This window comes from Rhopalosiphum padi, chromosome 4 (assembly GCF_020882245.1).
Source record: "Rhopalosiphum padi isolate XX-2018 chromosome 4, ASM2088224v1, whole genome shotgun sequence".
NCBI lineage: Eukaryota > Metazoa > Arthropoda > Insecta > Hemiptera > Aphididae > Rhopalosiphum > Rhopalosiphum padi.
The window spans coordinates 30,007,403-30,026,368 of NC_083600.1; the positions used below are offsets into that span (position 1 = coordinate 30,007,403).

The 18,966-nt window shown below is 28.9% G+C and overlaps 1 protein-coding gene and 3 long non-coding RNA genes across 5 annotated transcripts; 3 read left to right on the plus strand and 1 right to left on the minus strand.

Moving 5' to 3' along the window:
- Window positions 1-1,501: 1,501 nt before the first annotated feature.
- Window positions 1,502-2,235, plus strand: LOC132930261 (uncharacterized). Its single transcript, XR_009662203.1, has 3 exons — window positions 1,502-1,621; window positions 1,702-1,820; window positions 1,901-2,235. It is a non-coding gene; the product is annotated as an uncharacterized LOC132930261 (long non-coding RNA).
- A 675-nt stretch (window positions 2,236-2,910) lies between these two features.
- LOC132930776 (uncharacterized) lies at window positions 2,911-3,644 on the plus strand. Its single transcript, XR_009662275.1, has 3 exons — window positions 2,911-3,030; window positions 3,111-3,229; window positions 3,310-3,644. It is a non-coding gene; the product is annotated as an uncharacterized LOC132930776 (long non-coding RNA).
- Window positions 3,645-4,319: 675 nt separating this feature from the next.
- LOC132929700 (uncharacterized) lies at window positions 4,320-7,907 on the plus strand. The gene is made up of 13 exons (XR_009662138.1): window positions 4,320-4,439; window positions 4,520-4,638; window positions 5,140-5,251; window positions 5,332-5,450; window positions 5,531-5,649; window positions 5,922-6,040; window positions 6,121-6,239; window positions 6,320-6,438; window positions 6,519-6,859; window positions 6,940-7,051; window positions 7,132-7,250; window positions 7,331-7,449; window positions 7,530-7,907. It is a non-coding gene; the product is annotated as an uncharacterized LOC132929700 (long non-coding RNA).
- Window positions 7,908-10,019: 2,112 nt separating this feature from the next.
- LOC132931014 (cyclin-L1-like) lies at window positions 10,020-18,212 on the minus strand. 2 transcript variants are annotated; one of them, XM_060997192.1, is made up of 8 exons: window positions 17,768-18,212; window positions 15,778-15,962; window positions 12,296-12,347; window positions 11,957-12,205; window positions 11,713-11,894; window positions 11,545-11,640; window positions 11,327-11,479; window positions 10,020-10,751 (listed from the first exon to the last, which is right to left on the minus strand). In XM_060997192.1, exons 1-8 carry the CDS (start codon window positions 18,002-18,004, stop codon window positions 10,637-10,639), a joined length of 1,269 nt encoding a protein of 422 aa, XP_060853175.1. In that variant the 5' UTR covers window positions 18,005-18,212; the 3' UTR covers window positions 10,020-10,636. The 2 variants fall into 2 exon arrangements, with proteins under 2 accessions (XP_060853175.1, XP_060853174.1); XM_060997191.1 differs by having other exon boundaries at window positions 11,957-12,347.
- Window positions 18,213-18,966: the final 754 nt, after the last annotated feature.

Consider the following 18,966-nt stretch of genomic DNA (forward strand, 5'->3'; position numbering starts at 1 on the left):
TGGTAATATTTTATAATTTTTAGAATCGTAGTAGGTATGGTATACTTTATATAAATATATAATATTTATTAGTGAAGAAGAATTTGTCATTGAGCTGATGGAAAATGTGTCTGCACTCGGCTTCGTTTCAACCCGGAGGAAGATTGGCAGCATCAATAGGAAGCTGATGAATAACAAAAAAAAGTGTCGCAGGGCTGTGTTTGTTTAATACTATAATTTTTTGAACAGTAGTACAGTATATTATGAATATTTACTTAAATTATATTTAATTTTTATGGTTTTTTTCAGATAATATACTGTACTACGGTTTTAGGTGTTCTTTTTATTTTAATAATACATTGAAACATTACCAATTTTTTCAATTTTTTTCTTATCCCAAAGCAAGTTCGTCTTTGTGTATGTTTAAATTTATATTTTTTATAGTTATTGTGCTGTTTAACTTTCTTATAAAAGAGAGTGAGGAATTAAAAAGGTGGCCACCGAACAGAAAGTTAAACTGCAATATACTATAATCTTTTTAGTTCTTGTTTACATTTTTAACTGATAAATTATGAATATAAAATTTCAAATTAATTTAAATTCAAAAATAAAAGAACACCAACATAGATTTCTTAAACATTGAAATTTTACTATAAGTTTAAATAACATTTAATCTGCACATTAGTTGAAGTTTTATAGGAACCGAACATTTGGCTGGATCGTGGACTACTCACCGACGAAGAATTTGTCATAGAGCTGATGGAAAATGTGTCGGCACTCGGCTTCGTTTCAACACGAAGGACGTCTGGCAGCAGCAAAATGAAATTCAACTGACGATAATCAACTGTCGAAGGTATTTGTTTATATTATATTATAATTTTTAGAATCGTAGTAGGTAAAGTATACTATATATAATTATATTATATTTATTAGTGAAGAAGAATTTGTCAAAAAGCTGATGGAAAATGTGTCGGCACTTGGCTGTATTTCAACACGAAGGACGTCTGGCAGCAGCAAAAAGAAATTCAACTGACGATAATCAATTGTTGGAGGTATTTGTTTATATTATATTATAATTTTTAGAATCGTAGTAAGTATAGAACACTATATATAAATATATAATATTTATTAGTGAAGAAGAATTTGTCACAAAGCTGATGGGAAACATGTCGGCTGTATTTCAACACGGAGGACGTCTAGCAGCAGCAAAAAGAAATTCAACTGACGATAATCAATTGTTGGAGGTATTTGTTTATATTATATTATAATTTTTAGAATCGTAGTAGATATAGTATACTTTATATAAATATATAATATTTATTAGTGAAGAAGAAGATGTCACAAAGCTGATGGAAAATGGGTCGGCACTCGGCTGTATTTCAACACGAAGGACGTCTGGCAGCAGCAAAAAGAAATTCAACTGACGATAATCAATTGTTGGAGGTATTTGTTTATATTATATTATAATTTTTAGAATCGTAGTAGATATAGTATACTTTATATAAATATATAATATTTATTAGTGAAGAAAAAGATGTCACAAAGCTGATGGAAAATGGGTCGGCACTCGGCTGTATTTCAACACGGAGGACGTCTGGCAGCAGCAAAAAGAAATTCAATTGACGATACTCAACTGTCGAAGGTATTTGTTTATATAATATTATAATTTTTAGAATCGTAGTAGGTATAGTATACTTTAAATAAATATATAATATTTATTAGTGAAGAAGAAGTTGTCACAAAGCTGATGGAAAATGTGTCGGCACTTGGCTGTATTTCAACACGAAGGACGTCTGGCAGCAGCAAAAAGAAATTCAACTGACGATAATCAATTGTTGGAGGTATTTGTTTATATTATATTATAATTTTTAGAATCGTAGTAGATATAGTATACTTTATATAAATATATAATATTTATTAGTGAAGAAGAAGATGTCACAAAGCTGATGGGAAATGTGTCGGCACTCGTCTTCGTTTCAACCCGGAGGAAGATTGGCAGCATCAATAAGAAGCTCATCTTTATGTCAACTGTTGAAAGGATTTGTTTGCATTATATTATAAGTTTAAATTACATTTAATCTGCATATTAGTTGAAGTTTTATAGGAACAGAACATTTAACTGGATCATGGACTATCCACCGACGAAGGAAGAATTTGTCATTGATCTGATGGAAAATGTGTCGGCACTCGGCTTCGTTTCAACCAGGATGAAGATTTGCAGCATCAAAAAGAAATTTAACTGACGATAATCAACTGTCGAAGGTATTTGTTTATATTATATTATAATTTTTAGAATCGTAGTAGGTAAAGTATACTATATATAATTATATTATATTTATTAGTGAAGAAGAATTTGTCAAAAAGCTGATGGAAAATGTGTCGGCACTTGGCTGTATTTCAACACGAAGGACGTCTGGCAGCAGCAAAAAGAAATTCAACTGACGATAATCAATTGTTGGAGGTATTTGTTTATATTATATTATAATTTTTAGAATCGTAGTAAGTATAGAACACTATATATAAATATATAATATTTATTAGTGAAGAAGAATTTGTCACAAAGCTGATGGGAAACATGTCGGCTGTATTTCAACACGGAGGACGTCTAGCAGCAGCAAAAAGAAATTCAACTGACGATAATCAATTGTTGGAGGTATTTGTTTATATTATATTATAATTTTTAGAATCGTAGTAGATATAGTATACTTTATATAAATATATAATATTTATTAGTGAAGAAGAAGATGTCACAAAGCTGATGGAAAATGGGTCGGCACTCGGCTGTATTTCAACACGAAGGACGTCTGGCAGCAGCAAAAAGAAATTCAACTGACGATAATCAATTGTTGGAGGTATTTGTTTATATTATATTATAATTTTTAGAATCGTAGTAGATATAGTATACTTTATATAAATATATAATATTTATTAGTGAAGAAAAAGATGTCACAAAGCTGATGGAAAATGGGTCGGCACTCGGCTGTATTTCAACACGGAGGACGTCTGGCAGCAGCAAAAAGAAATTCAATTGACGATACTCAACTGTCGAAGGTATTTGTTTATATAATATTATAATTTTTAGAATCGTAGTAGGTATAGTATACTTTAAATAAATATATAATATTTATTAGTGAAGAAGAAGTTGTCACAAAGCTGATGGAAAATGTGTCGGCACTTGGCTGTATTTCAACACGAAGGACGTCTGGCAGCAGCAAAAAGAAATTCAACTGACGATAATCAATTGTTGGAGGTATTTGTTTATATTATATTATAATTTTTAGAATCGTAGTAGATATAGTATACTTTATATAAATATATAATATTTATTAGTGAAGAAGAAGATGTCACAAAGCTGATGGGAAATGTGTCGGCACTCGTCTTCGTTTCAACCCGGAGGAAGATTGGCAGCATCAATAAGAAGCTCATCTTTATGTCAACTGTTGAAAGGATTTGTTTGCATTATATTATAAGTTTAAATTACATTTAATCTGCATATTAGTTGAAGTTTTATAGGAACAGAACATTTAACTGGATCATGGACTATCCACCGACGAAGGAAGAATTTGTCATTGATCTGATGGAAAATGTGTCGGCACTCGGCTTCGTTTCAACCAGGATGAAGATTTGCAGCATCAAAAAGAAATTTAACTGACGATAATCAACTGTCGAAGGTATTTGTTTATATTATATTATAATTTTTAGAATCGTAGTAGGTAAAGTATACTATATATAATTATATTATATTTATTAGTGAAGAAGAATTTGTCAAAAAGCTGATGGAAAATGTGTCGGCACTTGGCTGTATTTCAACACGAAGGACGTCTGGCAGCAGCAAAAAGAAATTCAACTGACGATAATCAATTGTTGGAGGTATTTGTTTATATTATATTATAATTTTTAGAATCGTAGTAAGTATAGAACACTATATATAAATATATAATATTTATTAGTGAAGAAGAATTTGTCACAAAGCTGATGGGAAACATGTCGGCTGTATTTCAACACGGAGGACGTCTAGCAGCAGCAAAAAGAAATTCAACTGACGATAATCAATTGTTGGAGGTATTTGTTTATATTATATTATAATTTTTAGAATCGTAGTAGATATAGTATACTTTATATAAATATATAATATTTATTAGTGAAGAAGAAGATGTCACAAAGCTGATGGAAAATGGGTCGGCACTCGGCTGTATTTCAACACGAAGGACGTCTGGCAGCAGCAAAAAGAAATTCAACTGACGATAATCAATTGTTGGAGGTATTTGTTTATATTATATTATAATTTTTAGAATCGTAGTAGATATAGTATACTTTATATAAATATATAATATTTATTAGTGAAGAAAAAGATGTCACAAAGCTGATGGAAAATGGGTCGGCACTCGGCTGTATTTCAACACGGAGGACGTCTGGCAGCAGCAAAAAGAAATTCAATTGACGATACTCAACTGTCGAAGGTATTTGTTTATATAATATTATAATTTTTAGAATCGTAGTAGGTATAGTATACTTTAAATAAATATATAATATTTATTAGTGAAGAAGAAGTTGTCACAAAGCTGATGGAAAATGTGTCGGCACTTGGCTGTATTTCAACACGAAGGACGTCTGGCAGCAGCAAAAAGAAATTCAACTGACGATAATCAATTGTTGGAGGTATTTGTTTATATTATATTATAATTTTTAGAATCGTAGTAGATATAGTATACTTTATATAAATATATAATATTTATTAGTGAAGAAGAAGATGTCACAAAGCTGATGGGAAATGTGTCGGCACTCGTCTTCGTTTCAACCCGGAGGAAGATTGGCAGCATCAATAAGAAGCTCATCTTTATGTCAACTGTTGAAAGGATTTGTTTGCATTATATTATAAGTTTAAATTACATTTAATCTGCATATTAGTTGAAGTTTTATAGGAACAGAACATTTAACTGGATCATGGACTATCCACCGACGAAGGAAGAATTTGTCATTGATCTGATGGAAAATGTGTCGGCACTCGGCTTCGTTTCAACCAGGATGAAGATTTGCAGCATCAAAAAGAAATTTAACTGACGATAATCAACTGTCGAAGGTATTTGTTTATATTATATTATAATTTTTAGAATCGTAGCAGATATAGTATACTTTATATAAATATATAATATTTATTAGTGAAGAAGAATTTGTCACAAAGCTGATGGGAAACATGTCGGCTGTATTTCAACACGGAGGACGTCTAGCAGCAGCAAAAAGAAATTCAACTGACGATAATCAATTGTTGGAGGTATTTGTTTATATTTTATTATAATTTTTAGAATCGTAGTAGATATAGTATACTTTATATAAATATATAATATTTATTAGTGAAGAAGAAGTTGTCACAAAGCTGATGGAAAATGTGTCGGCACTTGGCTGTATTTCAACACGAAGGACGTCTGGCAGCAGCAAAAAGAAATTCAACTGACGATAATCAATTGTTGGAGGTATTTGTTTATATTATATTATAATTTTTAGAATCGTAGTAGATATAGTATACTTTATATAAATATATAATATTTATTAGTGAAGAAGAAGATGTCACAAAGCTGATGGAAAATGGGTCGGCACTCGGCTGTATTTCAACACGGAGGACGTCTGGCAGCAGCAAAAAGAAATTCAACTGACGATACTCAACTGTCGAAGGTATTTGTTTATATTATATTATAATTTTTAGAATTGTAGTAAGTATAGAACACTTTATATAAATATATAATATTTATTAGTGAAGAAGAATTTGTCACAAAGCTGATGGGAAACATGTCGGCTGTATTTCAACACGGAGGACGTTTAGCAGCAGCAAAAAGAAATTCAACTGACGATAATCAATTGTTGGAGGTATTTGTTTATATTATATTATAATTTTTAGAATCGTAGTAGATATAGTATACTTTATATAAATATATAATATTTATTAGTGAAGAAGAAGATGTCACAAAGCTGATGGAAAATGGGTCGGCACTCGGCTGTATTTCAACACGAAGGACGTCTGGCAGCAGCAAAAAGAAATTCAACTGACGATAATCAATTGTTGGAGGTATTTGTTTATATTATATTATAATTTTTAGAATCGTAGTAGATATAGTATACTTTATATAAATATATAATATTTATTAGTGAAGAAGAAGATGTCACAAAGCTGATGGAAAATGGGTCGGCACTCGGCTGTATTTCAACACGGAGGACGTCTGGCAGCGGCAAAAAGAAATTCAATTGACGATACTCAACTGTCGAAGGTATTTGTTTATATAATATTATAATTTTTAGAATCGTAGTAGGTATAGTATACTTTAAATAAATATATAATATTTATTAGTGAAGAAGAAGTTGTCACAAAGCTGATGGAAAATGTGTCGGCACTTGGCTGTATTTCAACACGAAGGACGTCTGGCAGCAGCAAAAAGAAATTCAACTGACGATAATCAATTGTTGGAGGTATTTGTTTATATTATATTATAATTTTTAGAATCGTAGTAGATATAGTATACTTTATATAAATATATAATATTTATTAGTGAAGAAGAAGATGTCACAAAGCTGATGGGAAATGTGTCGGCACTCGTCTTCGTTTCAACCCGGAGGAAGATTGGCAGCATCAATAAGAAGCTCATCTTTATGTCAACTGTTGAAAGGATTTGTTTGCATTATATTATAAGTTTAAATTACATTTAATCTGCATATTAGTTGAAGTTTTATAGGAACAGAACATTTAACTGGATCATGGACTATCCACCGACGAAGGAAGAATTTGTCATTGATCTGATGGAAAATGTGTCGGCACTCGGCTTCGTTTCAACCCGGATGAAGATTTGCAGCATCAAAAAGAAATTTAACTGACGATAATCAACTGTCGAAGGTATTTGTTTATATTATATTATAATTTTTAGAATTGTAGTAAGTATAGAACACTTTATATAAATATATAATATTTATTAGTGAAGAAGAATTTGTCACAAAGCTGATGGGAAACATGTCGGCTGTATTTCAACACGGAGGACGTCTAGCAGCAGCAAAAAGAAATTCAACTGACGATAATCAATTGTTGGAGGTATTTGTTTATATTATATTATAATTTTTAGAATCGTAGTAGATATAGTATACTTTATATAAATATATAATATTTATTAGTGAAGAAGAAGATGTCACAAAGCTGATGGAAAATGGGTCAGCACTCGGCTGTATTTCAACACGAAGGACGTCTGGCAGCAGCAAAAAGAAATTCAACTGACGATAATCAATTGTTGGAGGTATTTGTTTATATTATATTATAATTTTTAGAATCGTAGTAGATATAGTATACTTTATATAAATATATAATATTTATTAGTGAAGAAGAAGATGTCACAAAGCTGATGGAAAATGGGTCGGCACTCGGCTGTATTTCAACACGGAGGACGTCTGGCAGCAGCAAAAAGAAATTCAATTGACGATACTCAACTGTCGAAGGTATTTGTTTATATAATATTATAATTTTTAGAATCGTAGTAGGTATAGTATACTTTAAATAAATATATAATATTTATTAGTGAAGAAGAAGATGTCACAAAGCTGATGGAAAATGGGTCGGCCCTCGGCTTCGTTTCAATCCGGAGGAAGATTGGCAGCATCAATAAGAAGCTCATCTTAATTAAGTTGTCCCCCCCTTTACGCATTAGCGCTCATCTCTCATCCACTCATCCAACACATTGACTATCGCCGGCCGGCAACACACACATATTATACACATTACCCGTTTTATATTATATAAAATTATTAATATCTACATAGTTTAAGTTATTGTATATTTTTTTTTTATTATTTGAATGCATTCATATGATCAGTTGCGTATTTAGAAATTTTAGGATAAGAGCAACACATATTTGGTTGCCTCCCCCCCATTAAATAAAAAATTAAAAAAACTTCTATCCCGCGCATTGGTCAAACTGTTAATACCATAGAATACCATGTTATATAAATACTATATAGTATTTTATACCTCTATGTCACACATTTGTTGTGAAAAATATTAATAATTGACGTCACTGTGCCAGTACTCATAAAGTACGAAATAAAAATTTGCTGCCCCTCTAAATCTTTAAAAATCTGCCGTTCTGGACTACTGGACCCAAAGCCCCTACCTAAATACGCCCCTGCATATAATGCTTACAATGTGGATTAGGCCTACTGGGGACACCACAATAAAAAAACGCGCCTCGTGTAATACCTCATAAAGTTATTAAACCATACGGACAATGTTATTGTTCGTCGTTTAATAATAAAGGTGGTGTGGAAAATTACCTAACACTGTTATTCTTATCTTATAGTTACCTTGCATACATTTGTTTTTATTAAATACCAATTAAATAATCATTTATATCAAGAAACGAGAAATATTAACGTTTTATTAAGTATTTCAATAAAATAATATTTAATATTTAAAAAATATTCTTTGACTTGTTAAAAAAAAGACTCCAACTTCCAAGTATAGTTATTATATTAGTTCTTATTTTACAAATACACTAACAAAAGCGGGTCAAGTTTAATATTGCCAGAAATATTGTGTGTATCTATTACTTTACTTAAAACATTGAATTTACACATATTTTTATTTACTAATTTTTGTTTATTTTACCAGGTAGCTGAATTACCCGGCGTTGCCCGGAAAAACTCCTTTTAAGTGTAAAACGCTGTGGAAGCGTTGTCGAGAAGAAGAATTTTTTTTAAGTCTAAATTATATAGTATTTAAATTTGTAGCCACATGTGTAAAAAAAAGCTTAAATATTTTAGATGTTATGCGTGTCCGAACTGCTGGTACTACCTACGGAGTGCAAATGAAATGAACGTGTTTAGTGTGTAGGCACCGTGGCAAGGCAATGGAGAGATAACTAATAATTAGAATTTGTATGTGTACTGATTTATGTTATCGATTGTTATTATTATATGAATATAAATATACAAATTACACGTACAAATTTATTTTCACAGATTTCAACCCTTTAAAATCAAAATTTTGAAAATCGGGCGACACTCAGACAGGTATTTGGAACAACTCTGTGAAAAAAAAATTAGAAAAAAGTTAAATAGCGTCGTCACAAACGAATACATAAAAATGGTCTGTTCTTTTATATATATAAGAATAAATATAATGATTTTATTTTTATTATTAAATTTGAGACTTCATATTATTCTACTAATTTACTGACGCATTGGTTACGTAAGTATTTGTGTCTTATAATAAAATACAAATGTTTGCATGTGAATATGTGATTGTGCACATTTGGATTTTATTAACCATAGGAAATTCCTCTAAAATTTTATGTTCTTAATCTTTTACACTAACCAGTTATCAACAAAAATTATTTTTTATTTTCTTAAAATTCAAAAACGAATAGCCGTAAAATTTAAAATGTTTACTAAGTATTTATAATATCAATTTTTTCTATAAATGGTATAACTTTCAAATAATTGTATTTCATTTTGAGCTCTTTATAGACAATTATATTTTGTATATAATATATATTTTCCTCTACCATACTGTCTAATCTATAAATTTAGGTATTTTAAAACAGCAAATCAAACAAGTCTGTTTGAAAATGCTTGAAGAAAAAATAACATTGTATTTAACTATTATTAATAGTATACTTAGGAATATTTTGTTTATTCACATTAATATATCATGTTATTACATGTCTTTAAATAATATGCACAAATTCAATCCTTTTAAAAATAAAACTAGCCTTGACATACTATATATTACAAGTTATTAATAAAATAATTGAATAGTATTCTTATTTAACACATCACCGTTGAAATTTAAATAAAATTATGGCCCTAAAAAGTTAAAATAAAAATAAAATTATTTTGCCTTAAGAATGATAAGATAAAAATCTTGTTTTTGAGTTCTTCAAATAATCTTATGTTTTATATTTATAATTTCAAAGACAATTAAACATGAATCATGTGTTAGTAAAGCAGAAAGTTAAAAGAAAACCAAATTTTTAATTAAAAATATCTAAAATAAATAACTCTTTTTCATCTCAAATTAATAATTTACATTTTTTATTTTTGTACAATGTACATACATACAGGTAAAATTTGTGTTTATACTAAGATAATACAACATTAAAAAAAAAAAAAATAATGAATATAAAACATTTCTTATGCGTTAGACTTTGGACATTTAAAATGAATTGTCATTATCTACAATTAAACGAAAAGATGGATAGACCAAATAAGTCTAATCCAAACAAAGTACAAAATACGTAAAATTTCAAAATTATACATAATAAATTTGTATATTATCACAGTTGATGTATTACTTCATTTTTAAAATCTTATCTTACAAGAACTACACTTAACAAATTATGTTTATATAATATACTATATAATTACAATGCAATGTTTCTTCTTTAAAATTAAGATGGTACAAGTATACAAAAAAAATAAATATAATATTTACTTTCTTCTAAATTTACATTAATATAAACAACAATTAATATAGTTAGCGTGGTGAATAAACCCTGTCTGAAAATAACAAAAAATCAATGTATTTATATATATGTATGTAAAATGCATATGGTTTGAAATACAAAAACTATATAATGTCTTAATATTACACATTATAATACAATGTAAAGGTTAAGTAGAAATATAACTATTCATAGCTATAATATTTTTTCCAATAGTTGTAACTCCTAGACTTGGATTTATAATTTTCATCACCTCTATAATCTCTGTAATCTTTGTAGTCTCTATAAGTAGGTACTAATCTGAAAAATAAGTTGAAAAAATGTCTTATTAGTTCATGCACAATAATAAATTTTTGTGTCTTATAAAAACAAATATATAACATTGTAAAGTATATACCATTGAAAAGTAATATGAGTAACTTATTTAACTTTCATTGGCTCATCACATATTATACAATTTAAAAAATCCATAATAATATTTTTTATTATAAAAAGTACTGTGATATTATTACATTTAACCTACCTAAGAACAAACTAGGTTCAATTTACTAACCAAAACATCATAAGCGCAATTTGAGAGGGGCGTACATGCAAATTATAATAGCCCCCTCCCCTAAAGTTAAAACTCAAATTGCGCCTACGAAAAATATCCCACTAAGTTGATGATTGGAGCATTTTATCTACCCGATAAAATAACAACTGATATAAAATTGAAAAGTAATATCATTACATTAATTTCCCATATCAAAATCTATAAAGTAATCAGGGAAAAATGAAAAATTACAAGTCTCAGATTAAACTTACAAGGAACCTAACCTCTAGTAACCTGATTTGAATCTTGTTATACATACAAAATTATTAAGTTGTTAACATACTTGTTATTGGTTGATGATTTATGACGACGATATCCCGAAGAACTAGATGAACCAGAGGATGAACTTGAATATCGTTTACGACTTTTATTTGATTTTCTATGGTGTTTATGAGTTCTTCTATCAGATATTGATTTGGAACGAGATCGCTCATGACTAATCAATACAAAACAAAATTATAAATTATCCTTTTAAACACAACTAAATAATATTTTTCTTACTTTCTTTTTTTGGATTTCTTTAAATGTCTTGGACTTCTACTTCCAGACTTAGTTTCTGAAGGTGTTCTACTCCTACTCCTTTTTTTAATTGGTTTTCTATAAGAATTTAATATAATTAACACAATAATACATAAATTTCAGCAAGAAAATGAAAGTTAATAAACATACTTATTTGGAGTGGTTGAGCTAATATTTTCAGGGGCAACAGTAGTAATTCCATTACTAGGTGGAGGTACGACAACTTCTGTTTGTACTACAGGATGAACAATAGCTGCTCTAGCTTTTTCCTTAGCATGATCATATTCTTTCTTCAACTCTTCCACTCTCCTTTCTAAGTCTTCTGTGATAACCTGTAAATGATTATAAACAAATATGGTTATACTGAACATAAAAACTATGAATCTTTACTCACTTTAGGTCTGATATAAAGTTTTAGTATTTTGCGACAGATGTCCTGGATGTCCGTTTCATTCGAATTGAATAAAGAGTACCATGCTGGACTTTTTGGTAATGGTATTTGTAATTTCCTGGCCGACAAATATATACAGGCACAAGCAATAGTTTCTGGATCGAATTGAACAAAAACATCAGTTTGTAACGAGTCATTCATGTAGTTCCAGGACATCTGCATTATTGACTGGTGTTTCTCAAATCCAAGTGCCTGTAGGTACATGACAATGAGTTTATGTGGGTGTTTAACATGCACGCAAAAGCCAAGCTCCTTGAGCACGCGTCGTTCCGCTTTTATTACCTGCGTCTTTTTCTGTACATAATTTTGATCAAGTACCAACGGCGTAATCAATCTGCAACAGGGGCGGGGTATTTTTGGGTCTTGTTTTGGACTAGTGATCACATGGCAATACCATGGGTGAGACAAAATAAAGAATGATAGTATAATCAACCACAACTGACTATTTTTTTTTATATTAAAATGAGGTATTTAAATAAAATCTTTTAATTACTGTTTATATTTATATTTATTTACCGTTAGTGGCATTCAATCCTATTTGTTTTTTATTTAAATTTTTATTACAAAAATTCTTAAATTATAAATATTAATCTAATATTTACTAAATAATAAATTAAGTACATTGTACTCAAATCTATTATAATTTATTCTAACGTTAATTTGATGTTTTTATTAGTAATGAATAATGATTGTTATATAGTCATAATTTTCACCGAAAAATTTAATGATTAATTTAAACGAATATCATATTATTATATATACCAATATTAGTAAATAATAGAATGTTGTAATTAACATAATATTATTTTCATTAAAAAATAATTAAGTTCCTGGTAGATACCACGAATAAAAAATTGTATAATACAAATAATGCATTGTTTAATGCCATATAAATCCTTAATCCAAAACACATTTATTATCTTGAAACATAAAAATATTAATTATCAAACCATCAGGTAATTCAACAATTATAAAATTTGTCCTGTTAATTAAATGCTTTAAATTCTTGGCTTGATTCCACGCGCATTTAAAAGTTCACTAATTTAAATACTTAAAGCATGGTTTGTCCATATTTCATTAACTGTTTAAAACAATTAACATTCACCTTCAAACAAAAATATGAAAAAAAAAAAAGAAAGTTCACTTCAACTTCTGATTTAATCCAAGTCCATTTAAACGTCTACAAATAGAGTAGGTACCTTATGAGATGTAGAAAAACCATCATGTGGCACATATGATATCTTCACACATGATTTGCTATCTTGAATTCCGTTGTTTGCCATTGTGTAAAAAAGAGTTCTTAATTATCTGTGAAATTCTATGTTGCTTGATACAAAACTTTTATGGTTAAGTATAATCACTAAATTAGAGCACATTATGTTACAATGTTATGCACATTAGTTTTATACTATACCTCTCTTTTTGATAAATACATATATACATATATATTTTTAATTTTTTTTTTTTTTGGACACAGACCCTAACACTTTTTTTTTTGAGAGAAACCATATAGCTTATTTTTGGTTAAATCATGTTACAATATAATTTTTTAAGGGGTCCAACAGTGTTCTTGACGTGACGACCATCAATTTCAACGTGAATCCACCACGTTCGCTTTCCTCTCCACAATTCAAACCGAGGGCAACTCACCCGGCGGTCAGCTGTGGAAAGTATCTGCGAAAACGCAAGTTATAAAATAAATTTGTGCGTTATATTTGCACTCGGATTAACATTAACAACCACTGACTTTGTTGCATTAGACAATTTACAAATAAAAATAAATAAGAACAAAACAATTGCAACAAAAACAATGGATTTCTGTGCACCCTACAGTTATCGCATAAAGTCAACACATTGTAATTTTAACTAAATAATAATAATAAAAAAAAAAAAATAGTTAATATTAGATATAAATAAATAACAGAATAAAATTAATAGATATTAACATTTAATATGAGTACAAGTTATATTAATCTTTTTCTATGTGCAGGTACAGTATGCATACTCGTACATTACTAATGTTTTGTTTTTTAATTTTGTAGATTAACATAAATAACCACCCCAGTATTTGACACGTTTTGCCCATATAGCTACTACTATATATTGAATTCGGACTGCCATGCAAGATTTAGAAAAAACAATTAAATAACAACATAAGAATGAATGTTACGTTGATATCCGTTTGTGACTATAAAATGTATTGACATGGGAGCAATGCTACAGTTCTCTATTATTTAACTGAGACACTTAAGTTAAGTTAAAATAAATAAAGATTCTTTTTATCAATATACTCCAAAGTACTTTATAATAGCATTAAAATTTGTTATAGAAAATATATTGTTCCTTTTCTCAAATATATAAATATTTTTTGTTAACAAAACTTGTACAAATATAAAATGTCATCTGTAAATCAATCTTTTATTTTGTATTTATCATATCTATAGAAATATTAAAATATTAAAATATTTAATGAATGTGCATTTTGCGACTGCTGTAGGATATCTGAAAGTAATTAAACAACTAAATCAATTTAAGTAATCTTAAATTAAGTGGACACCACACTCCAATAAAAACTTAATTAAAAACCTTTAGTGCGGACAAGGACCACTTGGTCTATAGTCCTAGTTTAAACTTAATTTTCACCATAAAAAGAGAAGAACTTTAAAGGTGCTGTGTGATCTTTTTTTTTCAATAATTCTAAATGAAAAAAGTTAATATTGTTTTAAAATTTGTTACTTTCAAGTTTGACTAACTTGATAGAAAAAAAATAATAAAACTATATTGTACAATAAAAGTTCTCTTCTTATAGAAAAAATTTGTTTCTTACTATAACTGTAGCGTACACGGTATATCCCACTCAAAATCAGTTTTTATTTTTAAATGATTCCATAATCATGTAATGTATTCCATAATGTAGTACCATAGTAGCACTAGTTAGTTTTTTGAAATAAGTATTAAATTACAGTGAAACCGCCTTATTTAAATCTTAAAAAAGCAAATGCATGACGATCTCTTATTATTTAAAAAGTAAAATGTAATTAAATTATGAGGTAAAAAAAATATGTATGAATATAGAATGTTTAAGAAGTTGAAATTATGGATATTCATTCCACCAATCTTCCATCAAAATGAATGTTCATACATTAACATACTCAACTATATGCGTAGTTATACATTTAAGATAAGGATTCAAAACAATAAATAATTCAAATTATGCTAACAATATAATTTTAAAGTTAATAAATAGAAGATTGAATGAAATAAAAATGATAACTATGAATTATTGGCATACATATTTAAACTGGGTTACAACTTAAGATTAACTTAAGTGTGTATGCTAAGTTTAAACCTAAATTAATATAAATTGGTAAGACAGCACACGCCTTATAAGATAGACAGGCAAATATTATATATTTTTCAAATTAAATTTGACACTAACTTACCTTAAACTAAAGTTAATCAATTAATATATCTACTTTTTATTTAAAGACATATTGAAAAGGATTTAAAGAATATTGATAAAATTTACATATTTACTTTCTGGGTTAAAAGAAGTGTTGTTACAGGTTTACCTAATTTGAGTAATTTAAAAAATTAAATTTGGAAAATATAACATTTATATTATCTTTGTCTAAATAAAAATGAAAAATTTAAATATGGAAACATAAGCTAGCAGATTAGTCAGTTGTGATTAAAAATATTTAAACAAGATTCAAATGAAAAAAATATATTAATTATGAAAAATAAAAACCACTTCAACTTACTTTTGATTTAAAACTTGACGGATATGATGATAAACATTAATAACATCACGAATACGTCTAGGAGATTCTTCAACTTTAGAGGCCAAACATGTGCATGCCATTGCAGTTATTTCCATTGGGTGACGAACAAAGGATTTTGTGTAGTAAAACCGCTGAAACAACACCTGTCCAGTTGCCATTGCAACCTGAAAAATCAAAATCATGCTGTAATTTTTAGCATATAAAAAAATTAGTGACTCAAATTAATAACTTAATTTTTTTTACATAAAAGGTAAGCAGGACATGAGTGTAATGATTTTGCATATTGATTTAATTTATTGTAAATTCAAAATAAGTGATATACAAATTGTATTCAAGGCATACCAATTCTAAAAGGTGTGTATTTTTTAAATTTTATTTGTGTTTATAGTATTTTTTTTTAATTATTAATACTCAACATATAGGATATAAAAATAAATTAATATTTTTAGTTACATAAGATATTTGAATAGATGTCATAAAAATTATGATTCAACATGTTAATACATTTATATTTCTTAACATACATTAAATTATTTAAATACAGTGAAACTTGCTTAAGACGCTTTCCCGTATAAGACGCTGTTTTTCGTTGATCCCTAGACATTTCCTATACTAGATTAAGAAGAAAAAAACATTAAATTTAATAGCAAAAAAAAATATTTGTATGTTATTAATATTAATTTATTAGTGTATTGCCAATTAAATTATATTCAATAATAAGAAAAATTAACTCCATACTTCAATCACTTATTTTTATTTCATTACCGCTTAAGATGCTCTAAAGAGCTTGTCCCTTAAAAAGCGTCTTAAGCGAGTTTTACTATATTTATGTATGTAGATTATAGCCTATAGGTAGTTATACCACCTAATATATTCTTAAATTAGTTTAATAAGTTATATTAAATGAATATAATATTATTTTTAGTAGCTCATATTTGAAAAAAATATTGAATAGAAGTAAAATAATAATTGTGAATTAATGTTTATAAACACATATTTATTTATCATAGTATAATAGTTACATTATGAAAAATGTTGGTTAAGTCATATACAAAATTGTTGACTGGTTAATCTCTATTATAAGCATAATTGATTAATGAAATCACAAAATTAATTATAAAACTAGTCTAAAAAGGTCTAATTTTTTCAGTGGTTTAAGTAGTTAGATAAAGTACCAAAATAAGCAACAAAGAATGTGACATAGTATCTATAGCAACAATTTAAAAAGGCAAAATTTAAGCCTATAAATACTACAAATAGTAGTGCTAGATCTAGTATTTTTATCTAGGGCAAAATATAAAATTAGTTCTCTCTCATAATTTAGCCCTCTCTCCCTATTATTATACTTTAATACCAGTTACTACATATCTAAAAAAATATATATAATATATGATTGTCGTTCCGTAATAATTGTTAGTGTGACTATGTTGAATTAAAACTATATAATTTGTAAATATTTGTGTAATAATAATCAGATTTGTTTAAAAAAAAATTAAAATGTAATAAAAAAGTATGAGTTTAAAATTTGTGCCTGGGGCATGAGCACATTCGGATACTGATTAACAATATAAACCACAATACTGTAATGCTGATGTATGTTATCTAGTTATCTAAAAAATGAAATTATGGATTAAATAACATAGTAATTGGAATCAAAAACAAAGGGAAAAAATCGTGAAAAATAATAGTTGACATAAGGTGGGGGTCTTAGTCCTTGGCGCACGACGCGCGGATATGGTCTATAGTTTAATAATAACATTATCATAATATTTGTCTCGGTGGTCGCCCTATGACTACCGTTATAATTGGAAAAAAGAAAACCATGCCAAAATATGAACCCGATGGACGTAATTGTTACGATAACAAATTTGCGTAGCCGAGAGTTGGGACAAGTGTATACATTATGCAATAATCGCACCCGTCATTATAAGATGTGCATAGCGGGTACTTACGATTTATAATTTCTTACCTGGGGCAGTTTGAGTAGAATGCCAGCAGTTTGAATCCACTCACAGCCAACAATTCTTAGGTCGACTTCGGTTTCGAAATCTAACCCATCGATCATCGACGGTGTGGATGTGAGTTTTTCCTTGGGCAACAGTACGTTGCTAAGTGTCAATAGTACCTTGGTGGGTTGTTTTAATACATGGCGGTCGTGGTGTACGTCCGCCGCCGTTGTCGTAGCAGCAGTTTCCATTTTACACATCACCCACTACGCGAAGAAAAATCGTAAATTCTTCGTCACAGGGTTTTGAGGGAAAACACTAAACACGTCCTGGACAGAGGAGGATTAGGAGCATAGAAAAGAGATTGCAACTTGTGACGGTTGAATGAAAATTACTTCTTATTTCGCATTTGCGAAAAAGAGCAGAAGGTAGGTTACTTACCAGACGAGCGTGAAGTGTAAACAACAAACATGGCTGCTACGACGTTATGGCGGGTGCTCAGTGTTGCCAATACAGGAGTCATAAATATTATCTAAATGTCTGGCCATTGTGGTCATGGTCATATCTGTGATTGTGCGAACTGCGAGTAGTGAGCACGATTTAAATTGTGGTAGTGAGTGATTCATTACTCTAAGCCCTATAGTGATTACTGTCTTACTGTCTACTGACCTATGGGCTATGAAGTATCAATGAGTTAAAGACTATATTTTCTACTTAGTACAACAGGGGCGAAATTTCAATGAAAAAACTGGGGGTTCTGAAGCTCCTCTATCTATTTTTCATAATGTTATCTTAAGGTTATGGATACCTGTTACTTTTGAAATCTAAATTAACATGAAACAATTTAGGGGGGAGGGTGTTAACTGTTAAGCACACCAAAGCCACCCCCTCGAATTACGCCTATGGAGTCAGGAGTACAGTCGTGGCGTCGAAGTCCACGTTAAGGTCGGGCCATTATTTTGCAATGATTCCGGAAATCGTTTGGATAAACCTTTGGGAGGTTTATCGACTGATCTTAGAAAATATTTTTCAAAATAATGGTAAAAAAACAATCAAATTTGATTTTGTTTTTACCAAAATTCAAAAAAAGAATTATACCCAGAAACTAAACACCAATTCTTTTCTAATATTTTGTTTTATTATTTTTGATCTTTCTTCGTAATTAATACGTTTTAAATTTCTTAAACAACGAAACTCATTTAAAAACTAAAAAAGAAAAAAA

Excerpts from the sequence above, each read along its gene's own strand:
- LOC132931014 (XM_060997191.1), bottom strand. The coding sequence starts at position 18,004 with ATGTGTAAAATGGAAACTGCTGCTACGACAACGGCGGCGGACGTACAC. Across the intron at positions 12,348-15,777 it reads CGTCAAGTTTTAAATCAAAA|ATTGATTACGCCGTTGGTAC; the intron begins GTAAGTTGAAGT and ends CCCCTGTTGCAG. Across the intron at positions 11,480-11,544 it reads AAGAAATCCAAAAAAAGAAA|TCATGAGCGATCTCGTTCCA; the intron begins GTAAGAAAAATA and ends TGTATTGATTAG.